Below are 12,717 nucleotides of genomic sequence, written 5' to 3'. Positions count from 1 at the left end.
AACGTCCACCAGGAACGTCCATCAGGAACGCCCACCAGGAACGCCCACCAGGAACGCCTACCAGGAACGCCCTAGAGACAGTCTGCAGTCACACATTTTCTCTTTTCGCGCGCTAATCTCATCCGTTACTAATCCAAACTAGTAACCTCGACGTGGCCCGCTAGCTAGATGTAAATATTGACTAATTGGAAATGTATCACACATGTTATGGAGACAAGTTGCTTCTCTGATATCGACAATGACTCGGCGTCAATTGTTGGTGATTCTGAAGGAGAAGAAGAAACAAATCTTTACCTGGACAGGTTTGGACACTTTTAGCTTGGTAGCTAAACTAGCTACCGACACTTTTAGCTAACGTTGGTTGGATAACTTCTAGCAAACCACAGTTCTCGCTACTTACCACAGCCACAAAGTCAAACTTGGAAACATAAAAATCCATGAACATAATTTTTTTTTTTGCGTAAGGTTAGCAGTATGGTTAATGTTAGGGTTAGGTTTGAAGTCAGACTTTTAGAAAATAAATAGGCGGGATTTAGCCATACATATTATTTTGTGGCTGTGTTAACTAGTGACGACCCAGTTCTCCAGCCGAATTCACACTTTTCGTGGATGAAATAGCTGGCTAAAGTATTTTTATGAAATGTTTTCTCTTGTGCCAAAATGAAAAGCTGTGCGACTGCTAGGTCGGCTATGGCTGGTTAGCAGCTAGCCACTATTTAGCTAGCTAACATTAATTACTTTCTTCCTGTTGTTTTTTACAGATTGATGCTTGCAGATTTGCTAGACTCGCCCTACTCATATAATTTGTCCACACCACACACCATCAATGGCTGTACAGACGGTAAATTGGCCCTTCCATCAAGGCCTCTGACTGCCATATCTTTGACACTGCTCACCGTTTCTGTTGTAATATAATCGTTTCTAATGTGATACCATGTCTGTCCGCTAGGGTTTTCTCCTCAGATAGCGATGTTGACTTGTAGACGTTTGGATGGCTTGGACCAAGTGCGTCTCACACCTGAAAAGGTAGCTTGTGCAACAGTAGCTCTCAAAAACCATTTTTACGCCTTAGGTTGGGTTTTCAGAGAAGACATTCGCCCACGGTTGGCTCCATGTGAACTACAATTCCCGGTGCATGTATTTTTAATGTTTAGAAACGTCAATCGTCACGTTCAAACATGTTTTTAAAACATATTTTGATATGCCCCGCTTTCATATCAGCGCGAAATAATCTTTCAAATATAAAATATACACTTACTGCGGCAGTTTTTTACAGTACCACAAGCTGTGTGTGCCTCCAGTTGACAAACTACACTTCCTCCCCAGTTAGCTTACCCACAGGTACGGAGTACGCTAGATAGCTAATTAGCACAGATATCTGTCTGCCATAAAAAACAGCGATATAACATGGAGAGAACCCTAACCCTCTATAAAAATGTGTAGTAATTTGAACCTTTTGTTTTTTTAAAAATAATTTTCTCGCTGATAATAAAATATACATTCATTATGCCCCCCCCCCAAAAAAAACTTATGGCAAACGATGCGGTTTAACGTTCAGAATGAGCGTCTGGGATCTTAACAAAACTCCTCTGAGTCCAGGCTGTATCACAACCGGCAGTGATTGGGAGTCCCATAGGACGGCGCACAATTGGCCCAGAGTCGTTCGGGTGTGGCCGGTGTAGGCCGTCATGATAAATAAGAATTTGTTCTTAACTGAGTTGCCTTGTCTCTATTGGGGTGCCACCGGGTTCAATTCTCTGTATATATTAATGATGTCGCTCTTGCTGCTGGTGATTCTCTGATCCACCTCTACGCAGACGACACCATTCTGTATACATCTGGCCCTTCTTTGGACACGGTGTTAACCAACCTCCAGACAAGCTTCAATGCCATACAACTCTCTTTCCGCGGCCTCCAACTGCTCTTAAATGCTAGTAAAACTAAGTGCATGCTCTTCAACCGATTGCTGCCCGCACCCTCCTGCCCGACTAGCATCACTACTCTGGACTAGAGGTCGACCGATTAATCGGAATGGCCGATTAATTAGGGCTGATTTCAAGTTTTCATAACAGCCGGTATTTTTGGGCGCTGATTTTGCCGATTTTTAAAAATATATTTTTAATATATACCTTTATTTAACTAGACAAGTCAGTTAAGAACACATTCTTATTTTCAATGACGGCCTAGGAACGGTGGGTTAACTGCCTTGTTCAGGGGCAAAACGACAGATTTTCACCATGTCAGCTCGGGGGACCCAATCTTGCATCCTTACAGTTAACTAGTCCAACACTCTAACCACCTGCCTCTCATTGCACTCCACGAGGAGCCTGCCTGTTACGCGAATGCAGTAGAAGTCAATGTAAGTTGCTAGCTAGCATTAAACTTATCTTATAAAAAACAATCAATCAGTCATAATCACTAGTTATAACTACACATGGTTGATGATATTACTAGTTTATCTAGCATGTCCTGCGTTGCATATAATCGATGTAACGCTGGGGGATGATTTAACAAAAGCGCATTTGTGAAAAAAGCACAATTGTTGGACGACTGTACCAAACCATAAACACCAATGTCTTCCTTAAAATCAATACATAGAAGTATATATTTTTAAACCTGCATATTTAGCTCAAATAAATCCAGATTAGCAGGCAATATTAACCAGGTGAAATTGTGTCACTTCTCTTGCGTTCATTGCACGCAGAGTCAGGGTATATGCAACAGTTTGGGCAGCCTGGCTCGTTGCGAACTAATTTGCCAGAATTTTACATAATTATGACATAACATTGAAGGTTGTGCAATGTAACAAGAATATTTAGACTTCGGGATGCCACCCGTTAGATAAAATACCGAACGGTTCCGTATTTTATTGAAATAATAAACATTTTGTTTTCGAAATGATAGTTTCCGCATTCGACGATATTAATGACCAAAGGCCCGTATTTCTGTGTGTTATTATGTTATAATTAAGTCTATGATTTGATAGAGCAGTCTGACTGAGCGATGGTAGGCAGCAGCAGGCTCGTAAGCATTCATTCAAACAGCACTTTCGTGCGTTTTGCCAGAAGCTCTTTGCAAGCACAGTGCTGTTTATGACTTCAAGCCTATCAGCCTAATGGCTGGTGTAACCGATGTGAAATGGCTGGCTAGTTAGCGGGATGCGCGCTAATAGCGTTTCAAACGTCACTTGCTCTGAGACTTGAAGTAGTTATTCCCCTTGCTCTGCAAGGGCCGCGGCTTTTGTGGAGAGATGGGTAACGCTGCTTCGAGTGTGACTGTTGTCGATGTGTTCCTGGTTCGAGCCCAGGTAGGGGCCAGGAGAGGGACGGAAGCTATACTGTTACACTGGCAATACTAAAGTGCCTAAAAGAACATCCAATAGTCAAAGGTATATGAAATACAAATGGTATAGAGAGAAATAGTCCTATAAATACTATATTAACTACAACCTAAAACCTCTTACCTGGGAATATTGAAGTCTCATGTTAAAAGGAACCACTAACTTTCATATGTTCTCATGTTCTGAGCAAGGAACTCAAATGTTAGCTTTTTTATATAGCACATATTGCACTTTTACTTCTCCAACACTTTGTTTTTGCATTATTTAAACCAAATTGAACATGTTTCATTATTTATTTGAGGCTAAATAGATTTTTATTGATGTATTACATTAAGTGAAAATAAGTGTTCATTCAGTATTGTTGTAAGTGTCATTATTACAACAAAAAAAAGTCTGATTAATCGGTAGCGGCTTTTTTTGGTCCTCCAATAATCGGTATCGGCGTTGAAAAATCATAATCGGTCGACATCTACTCTGGACGGTTCTGACCTAGAATATGTGGACAACTACAAATACCTAGGTGTCTGGTTAGACCGTAAACTCTCCTTCCAGACTCACATTAAGCATCTCCAATCCAAAATGAAATCTAGAATTGGCTTCCTATTTTGCAACAAAGCATCCTTCACTCATGCTGCCAAACATACCCTCGTAAAACTGACTATCCTACCGATCCTTGATTTCGGCAATGTAATTTACAAAATAGCCTCCAACACTCTACTCAGCAAACTGGATGTAGTCTATCACAGTGCCATCCGTTTTGTCACCAAAGCCCCATATACTACCCACCACTGCGACCTGTATGCCCTCGTTGGCTGGCCCTCACGTCATATTCGTTGCCAAACCCACTGGCTCCAGGTCATCCCTCCTTATCTCAGCTCACTGGTCACCATAGCAACACCCACCCGTAGCACGCACTCCAGCAGGTATATTTCACTGGTCATCCCCAAAGCCAATACTTCCTTTGGACACCTTTCCTTCCATTTCTCTGCTGCCAATGATGGGAACAAATTGCACACAGTATCTGAGCTGTAGGCCATACCCACACAGTATCTCATCATGTAGGCTATACCCACACAGTATCTCATCATGTAGGCTATACCCACACAGTATCTCATCATGTAGGCTATACCCACACAGTATCCCATCATGTAGGCTATACCCACACAGTATCTCATCATGTAGGCTATACCCACACAGTATCTCATCATGTAGGCTATACCCACACAGTATCTCATCATGTAGGCTATACCCACACAGTATCTCATCATGTAGGCTATACCCACACAGTATCTGAGCTGTTGGCTAGAGCGCAAGTGCCAATACCAGAGTGGGCACATTCGCTATATAACTCGCATTATTTTGGTAATAAAAATCCTTAGTAGAGTGTTAAATGCGATGGGAACCCATTTAACTTGTATTTTTTATTCGGTACATGGGAATTTAACAATACTTCATAATGTGCACACTTTTATCCGCAACAAGTCAATTTGTTGGAAACATCTCTGGGGGGGAAATTTGCATATTTCATTTTTGGGGATTCTAGAATATTCGCATGAAAGTCTGTCACCAATTGGATGGGAACCTAGGAAGCGATTGGGTTAGTGCAGCAGGAGTGGTTTTACACAAAATGAAGTCCTAGCTTACATGTTCTTTTGTCTGATTATTTGTCGGATTCGAATGCGTTTTGAAAATGTTTTCCTTCTGCAGATCCAATCCCCATTTTTGTCAAGGTGTGTATAATCCATTTAGCTACATCATATTCAGTTTTAGTTATCAGTGCATGTTTATGGTTAACTGTGTAACGTTACACTTATCTAATGAGTAAATACCATTCTACTTACTTCCTTGTTGATTACTTACTAATTTCCTCTCTTCAACGCTAGGAGTTCTGGGAATCCAGATGACGAGAAGGGAATGGACGGTGTTATCGCTCAAGGACATGATGGAGGTGTGTGTGTGTGTGTGTGTGTGTGTGTGTGTGTGTGTGTGTGTGTGTGTGTGTGTGTGTGTGTGTGTGTGTGTGTGTGTGTGTGTGAAATAGAGTGAGTGTTCAAGGCTGCAGCGCTAGCAGGCATTTGCACAGATTACACTCTGAATGTGCGCCTGCCCTGTCTAGTCCTACTGAAGACTATTCATTTATGGTAGTTTATCACCAGTTGTAGAATGAAGCAACTGCTTTTGGTGGCACTTACAGTATCAATCAATCAATCAATCAATCAAATGTATTTATAAAGCCCTTCTTACACCAGCTGATGTCACAAAGTGCTGTACAGAAACCCAGCCTAAAACCCCAAACAGCAATCAATGCAGGTGTAGAAGCACCAGTCAAAAGTTTGGACACACTTACTCATTCAAGGGTTTTTCTTTAGTTTTACTATTTTCTACATTGTAGCATAATAGTGAAGACATCAAACTATGAAATAACACATATGGAATCATGTAGTAACCAGAAAAGTGTTAAACAAATCAAAATTATATGTTATATTTGAGTTTCTTCAAAGTAGCCACCTTTTGCCTTGATGACAGCTTTGCACACCTTGAAAAACCCTGGAATGAGTAGGTGTGTCCAAAACGTTTGACTGGTAATGTAACCCAATGTCTGTATCTCAAATTTGGCCTTATTCCCTATGTAGTACACTCACTTTAACAAAGGGCCTATAGGGCTCAGTGTGCACTATATAGGAAATAGGAATCCATTTGGGATGCAAGCCAATGCAACTTGTTGGGTAGAAGCTCCTGTACACATGCAAGCCAAGGAACAATATAGCTACTATAACTACTATAACTATTATCACTCCTAATGTCTCTAGGATATTATGTTGTTCAATATTTATTTGGGATTATCATTCTCTGATAGCATAACGGGTAAATAATATAATTTATCTTCACTTAACATTGCTCATCTGACACTTTCCAGAGACTCAATCAAAATGGTGTATTTGCTTCCTCCTGGTGGTGCTATTTGGTAAATCAGTATGTGCAAACTACACTGAACAAAAATATAAACGCTACAAAGTGTTGGTACTATGCTTCATAAGCTGAAATAAAATATTCCCGAAATGTTCTATACACACGAAAAGGTTATTTATTAAAAAAAATAAAAAACTCCTTTGCCAAGGTAAATCCATCTACCTGACAGATGTGGCTTATCAAGAAGCTGATTAAACAGCATGATCATTACACAGGTGTACCTTGAACTGTGGAAAATAAAAGGCCATTCGAAAATGTGTCATTTTGTCACGGAACACAATGCCACAGATGTCTCAAGTTGTGAGGGAATGTGCAATTGGCATGCTGACTGCAGGAATGTCCACTAGAGCTGTTGCCAGATAATTGAAAGTTCATTTATCTACCGTAAGCCGCCTTCAACGTTGTTTTAGAGAATTTGGCAGTGCGTCCAACCGGCCTCACAACCGCAGACCACGTGTATGGCATCGTGTGGGCGAGCGGTTTGCTGATGTCAACGTGAACACAGTGCCCCATGGTGGCGGTGGGGTTATGGTATGGGCAGACATAAGCTACGGACAACGAACGCAATTGCATTTTATATATGGCAATTTAAAAGCAGAGAGATACAGTGACGAGATCCTGAGGCCTATTCGCCGCCAACACCTCATGTTTCAGCATGATAATGCACGGCCCCATGTCGCAAGGATCTGTACACAATTCCTGGAAGCTGAAAATGTCCCAGTTCTCCCATGGCCTGCATACTCACTAGACATGTCACCCATTGTGCATGTTTGGAATGCTCTGGATCAACCGGTACGACAGCGTGTTCCAGTTTTCGACAATATCCAGCAACGTCACACAGCTATTATAGAGGAGTGGGACAACATTTCACAGGCCACAATCAACAGCCTGATCATCTCTATGCGAAGGAGATGTGTCACACTGCATGAGGTGGTCACACTAGATACTAACTGGTTTTCTGATCCACGCCTCTTGCCTTTTTTAAGGTATTGATAAGGAAATTATATACTTCATGGTAATGACTAAAAATATTCCACCCTGAAACCATATAATTGTATGAAATTTATTAGAATCATAAATCTATAATCTGATGATGTGTGTGGTTTTAGTCAGAATTAGAACAAGGACCTTTTAGCATGTAAGCAGGGTGCAAGTGTGAAGCAAATGATAAGAGGAGCTATCGACAGACGAGTTGTACTACTGTGTTCCTTACAGGACATTCTGTCTCCACCCGTGGAGGGGAGAAACTGTTAGGCTTGCAGAAAATGATGAAACATGTTGCAGATTAAACAATGTATCTGTATAGTGGAAAAACACAGACTGTCTGAGCAAGGCGTAGCTTAAGATTTGTGTGTATGTATGTGCGTAGGATATCTACTGTTTGTGTGAAGGTATGTGCGAAAGGAGCCGGTATAAAATGGATGTTTTTGTACAATGGACTAGAACGTTCTCGTGAATAAACTGTACGAACCTTTTGCATGAGCTGAGTCTGTGCCTAATTATTATTATACCCACGGTCTTACAAACCTCGGCGATTGGTCAAAGCTATTGATTGTCAGTTATTATCATTGGGATTGAAAAATCTCCTGACAGGTATCTGTGACCAACAGATGCATATCTGTATTCCCAGTCATGTGAAATCCATAGATTAGGACCTAATGAATTTATTTCAATTGACTGATTGTCTCATTTGAACTGTAACTTGTTGCGTGTTGTGTTTTTAATATTTTTGTTCAGTATATAATGACAGAAATATGATCAAAGTCTACTATCATTTATTCCTGCCAGTATATAGTATTTTTCCTCTGTATGATGCATCACAGATTAATACTATAAGGCTAACAACACCTATTTAGCTGCTTATGTTTTTTTTTTCCATTGATGCTTTTTACAGAAGACAGTGAGGGGATGATAGAAGAGGATCCCTCTGAGGGGTCGGTGTCAGAGAGTCCCTCACAGCACGTTGGGAGTGGTACCTCTACCAGACGTTTGAAGAGAGCAACGACGGTAGCTAAGACACAGGTAGATAACAGTAGTTAAGACCCCTTCACACAGGAAGGGTACACAGTGGACCCTTGGACATAATCCTAAAAAATGTTCCCCAGGGTGGCGGTGGTTGTGACCTCTCACAGAAGGAGATAGGTGCAGAGCCCAAGAGACAGACCAGGCTGACTGACAGTCAGACACAGGGGAGTAGACAGACCAGACCAATGGAAGAAATCAGACCAACCAGACAGAATGACAACCAGGCACAGGAGAACAAACAGGTAAAGGGAGTGAACATCCTGAACGCTTTCCTTTTTGCGTAAAAACAGATGGAGTGCCAGTCTGTTTGTGATGTCATGTCAAAGAGTGACAAGGAGAGGGCGTGACAGCACAAACAGACTGGCACTCTGTTTCGTGAAAGGGTGCTTAAAGTCAACAGTAAACAAAGACTTCAATTGCAATTACATTAAATGATTGCTGGTCCCCTGTTTTCAGGCCAGACAGAGCAGGGGTAACAACAGACAGAATCAGGACACCAGTATACAGTTAAAGGGAACACCACAGAGATCCTATTCAATTAGGCTTGAATTCTGTGGGAAACATGCTGAACTCTCTCCACTTCCATAAAAACAGTGAAAGGGTGCTTGAAGTCAACAGTGAACAAACAAAGATTTCAATAGCCATAACATCAAGTGATTGCTGGTCCACTTTTTTCATTGTTAGGAGAACAGACAGACCAGGCAGACTGACAGCCAGAAGCAGGAGACCAGCGGACCAACCAGGCAGACCAGGCAGACTGACAGTCAGAAGCAGGAGACCAGCGGACCAACCAGACAGACCAGGCAGACTGACAGTCAGAAGCAGGAGACCAGCGGACCAACCAGACAGACCAGGCAGACTGACAGTCAGAAGCAGGAGACCAGCGGACCAACCAGACAGACTGACAGCCAGAAGCAGGAGACCAGCGGACCAACCAGGCAGACCAGGCAGACTGACAGCCAGAAGCTGGAGACCAGCGGACCGACCAGGCAGACTGACAGTCAGAAGCAGGAGACCAGCGGACCAACCAGACAGACCAGGCAGACTGACAGTCAGAAGCAGGAGACCAGCGGACCAACCAGACAGACCAGGCAGACTGACAGTCAGAAGCAGGAGACCAGCGGACCAACCAGACAGACCAGGCAGACTGACAGTCAGAAGCAGGAGACCAGCGGACCAACCAGACAGACTGACAGCCAGAAGCAGGAGACCAGCGGACCAACCAGGCAGACTGACAGCCAGAAGCTGGAGACCAGCGGACCGACCAGGCAGACTGACAGTCAGAAGCAGGAGACCAGCGGACCAACCAGACAGACCAGGCAGACTGACAGTCAGAAGCAGGAGACCAGCGGACCAACCAGACAGACCAGGCAGACTGACAGTCAGAAGCAGGAGACCAGTGGACCAACCAGACAGACCAGGCAGACTGACAGCCAGAAGCTGGAGACCAGCGGACCAACCAGACAGACCAGGCAGACTGACAGTCAGAAGCAGGAGACCAGCGGACCAACCAGACAGACCAGGCAGACTGACAGCCAGAAGCTGGAGACCAGCGGACCAACCAGACAGACCAGGCAGACTGACAGCCAGAAGCAGGAGACCAGCGGACCAACCAGACAGACTGACAGCCAGAAGCTGGAGACCAGCGGACCAACCAGACAGACCAGGCAGACTGACAGCCAGAAGCAGGAAAATGGAGGTAATAGTTCCACCAGCAACAAGCCAGAACACTGAGAGGTAGGCATAGGATAATATTCACATGTAACCTAGAGAGGAACCAGGCACTCAGGTCCTCCTGGAGGGAGAGAAAGGGAGCGACCAAAGTTATCCCGGACAGGGCCAACCAGGAAGCAAATAACCCCACCCACTTTGCCAAAGCACAGCCCCCACACCACCAAAGGGATATAAACAGCCCACTGACTTACTACCCTGAGACAGGGCCAAGTATAGCCCATGAAGATCTCCCCCATCGCACAAGCCTGGGTGGGCGCAAAACTGGACAGGAAGATCACGTCAGTCACTCAACCTACTCATGTCGAGTTTAGCGGGAAAAAAGCTTGACACGACGTGGGGACGGCATGTGGGAGCGCGATGGGGTCAGAGGTAGAGAATCCCAGTGGAGAGAGGGAAGCCAGCCAGGCAGAGACTGTAAGGATGGTTCGCCACTCCAGTGCCTTGCCGTTCACCTTTGCACCGCTGGGCCAGACTACACTCAATCATAGGACTAACTGAAGAGATGAGTCTTCAGTAAAGACTCAAAGGTTGAGACTGAGTCTGCGTCTCTGACATGGATCAGCAGACCATTCCATAAAAATGTAGCTCTATAGGAGAAAGCCCTGCCTCCAGCTGTTTACTTAGAAATTCTAGGAACAATAAAGAGGCCTGCTTCTTGTGACCGTAGCGTACATGTAGGTAAGTACGGCAGGACCAAATCGGAGAGATAGGTAGGAGCAAGCCCATGTAATGCTTTGTAGGTTAGCAGTAAAACCTTAATCAGCCCTTGCCTTAACAGGAAGCCAGTGTAGGGAGGCTAGCACTGGAGTAATATGATCACATTTTGGGGTTCTAGTCAAGATTCTAGCAGCCGTGTTTAGTTAGCACTATCTGGAGTTTATTTTGTGCTTTATTTATCCAGGTAGCCGGAGAGTAGGGCAATGCAGTAGTTTAATCTAGAAGTGACAAAGCGTTGGATTAGCTTTTCGGTATCCTTTTTTGGACCAAGTATTTCAGATATGTTCGTCAAAAGAGAGCTCAGGGTCCAGGGTAACGCAGAGGTCCTTCACAGTTATATTTTAGATGACTGTACAACCAGGGTGGGAAATGAAAGATAGTGTATTCAGCCACACCCGTTGCTGACAGGTGTATAATATCGAGCACACATACATGCAATCTCCATAGACAAGCATTGGCAGTAGAATGGCCTTACTGAAGAGCTCAGTGACTTTCAACATGGCACTGTCATAGGATGTGTGTTGTTCGCCAAGCAGTGAAATGAACTTGCCCGTTTTTCACAAAATGTAAAATGACGGACCTTATGGGTCCCTGAAGCAAATGTGTTCCTTGTGAGGAGAGGGACCTATGTACCGAATTTTATGACTTTAGGTCAAATGGCGCCACTATTTGACCAATCAGTGTCCTTTTGTAAATGCCTGATCTCTATGGCAAGATGCATCATTTACTCAAGTTTTGTCATAATCTGCCTAGTGCTCTCTGAGATAGTGCATGTGACGAAAGTACAAACAGACAGAGACAGATTGTATGAAGAGGATGTAATATGCATGAATGGGATAACAGATTCATGGTTGGATGACTGGATGGCTGGATGACTGGATGACTGGATGTATGAATAAGGTGCCTGTTTGGTGATGTTCTTGAGATGAACACTAGGTGGAGTCAGTATAGCAGCAATCAAATCACTTGTTTTCTGGGCCTGACCAGATATACAGTAAGCCTGTCTTCTGGGCCTAACCAGATATACAGTAAGCCTGTCTTCTGGGCCTAACCAGATATACAGTAAGCCTGTCTTCTGGGCCTAACCAGATATACAGTAAGGCTTTTTTGGACTCTTTTGTGATTACCATGGTTCCCAATTGGCACCATGCCAGGTCAAGGGCCCATAAGGCTCTAGTCAAAAGTCGGGTTCCCAATTATCAAATAATTTCTGGAATGTCATGGAATTTTAAGATGTTAATTCCCAACTGGGATGTAATAAATTAATTTCTGCAATTTCATGGGGAAAAAAGTGAGGGAATTATTTTCTGGGGGCGGGGGCCAAGACACCACACAATGGCACATAACAACAGACACACAGAACACCATGCATTTGATTTGCATAGTCACTTATTTTACAGCCTGACGCCATTGACTATTTCACAGCACTCGGAGCCATTCTACAGTAGCAACCAGCAAACATAATGCCTGGTATTGTTACTCTACATCTGGTGGTATAATTTGTTCAGGTTTACAAAGCTGTGAAATGTAGACAGGCACGTCCCAAATGCCATCCTAAGCCCTATATAGTACTCAACTTAACCTTTGACCTGGACGGCCCATAGGAGGCCGGAGGCATAATGAGGGAAAGTGAATGTTGAGGGGAATGTGTGCCACCATTGACTCCAGTGTATGAAAAAACTCCTTGTCGTGTGTGCATATGCATCCTACAGCAGTAACATACAATGACCAGTGTTTTCCAGCCCCTAGGCCTATGTGTTACAAAGACACAGGCATGAACACAAGCCTCCCACTCCCCGTCCAGCTCCCTACTTCAGATCCCATGTTTTAGTACATGCTGTACTGGACCTTATTGAAAAGGTTCTGATTGTGTGGATGGCTGAGCATGGCTGTAAGCAGGGCTATACAACTGACATGCAGATAGCAGTGTA

The 12,717-nt window shown here is 43.7% G+C and overlaps 1 protein-coding gene across 1 annotated transcript in view; it reads left to right on the top strand.

Annotated features, from left to right (window-relative positions):
- The first annotated feature begins 152 nt into the window (after positions 1-152).
- The window catches only part of LOC121847893 (ankyrin repeat domain-containing protein 11-like), a 34,331-nt gene continuing 21,766 nt past the window's right edge, over positions 153-12,717 (top strand). The window contains exons 1-8 of the mRNA XM_042331154.1: positions 153-302; positions 762-841; positions 950-1,026; positions 5,048-5,070; positions 5,224-5,288; positions 8,205-8,332; positions 8,416-8,577; positions 9,020-10,034. Coding sequence (XP_042187088.1) covers positions 208-302; positions 762-841; positions 950-1,026; positions 5,048-5,070; positions 5,224-5,288; positions 8,205-8,332; positions 8,416-8,577; positions 9,020-10,034 — 1,645 coding nt within the window. The 5' untranslated portion in view covers positions 153-207. The remainder of the gene's footprint in view (positions 303-761; positions 842-949; positions 1,027-5,047; positions 5,071-5,223; positions 5,289-8,204; positions 8,333-8,415; positions 8,578-9,019; positions 10,035-12,717) is intronic.

The sequence above is a fragment of the Oncorhynchus tshawytscha genome, linkage group LG12 (assembly GCF_018296145.1).
Source record: "Oncorhynchus tshawytscha isolate Ot180627B linkage group LG12, Otsh_v2.0, whole genome shotgun sequence".
Taxonomy (NCBI): Eukaryota; Metazoa; Chordata; class Actinopteri; order Salmoniformes; family Salmonidae; genus Oncorhynchus; species Oncorhynchus tshawytscha.
The sequence above is the reverse complement of the archived record's forward strand: the minus strand, read 5'-3'. Positions and strand labels throughout refer to the sequence as shown.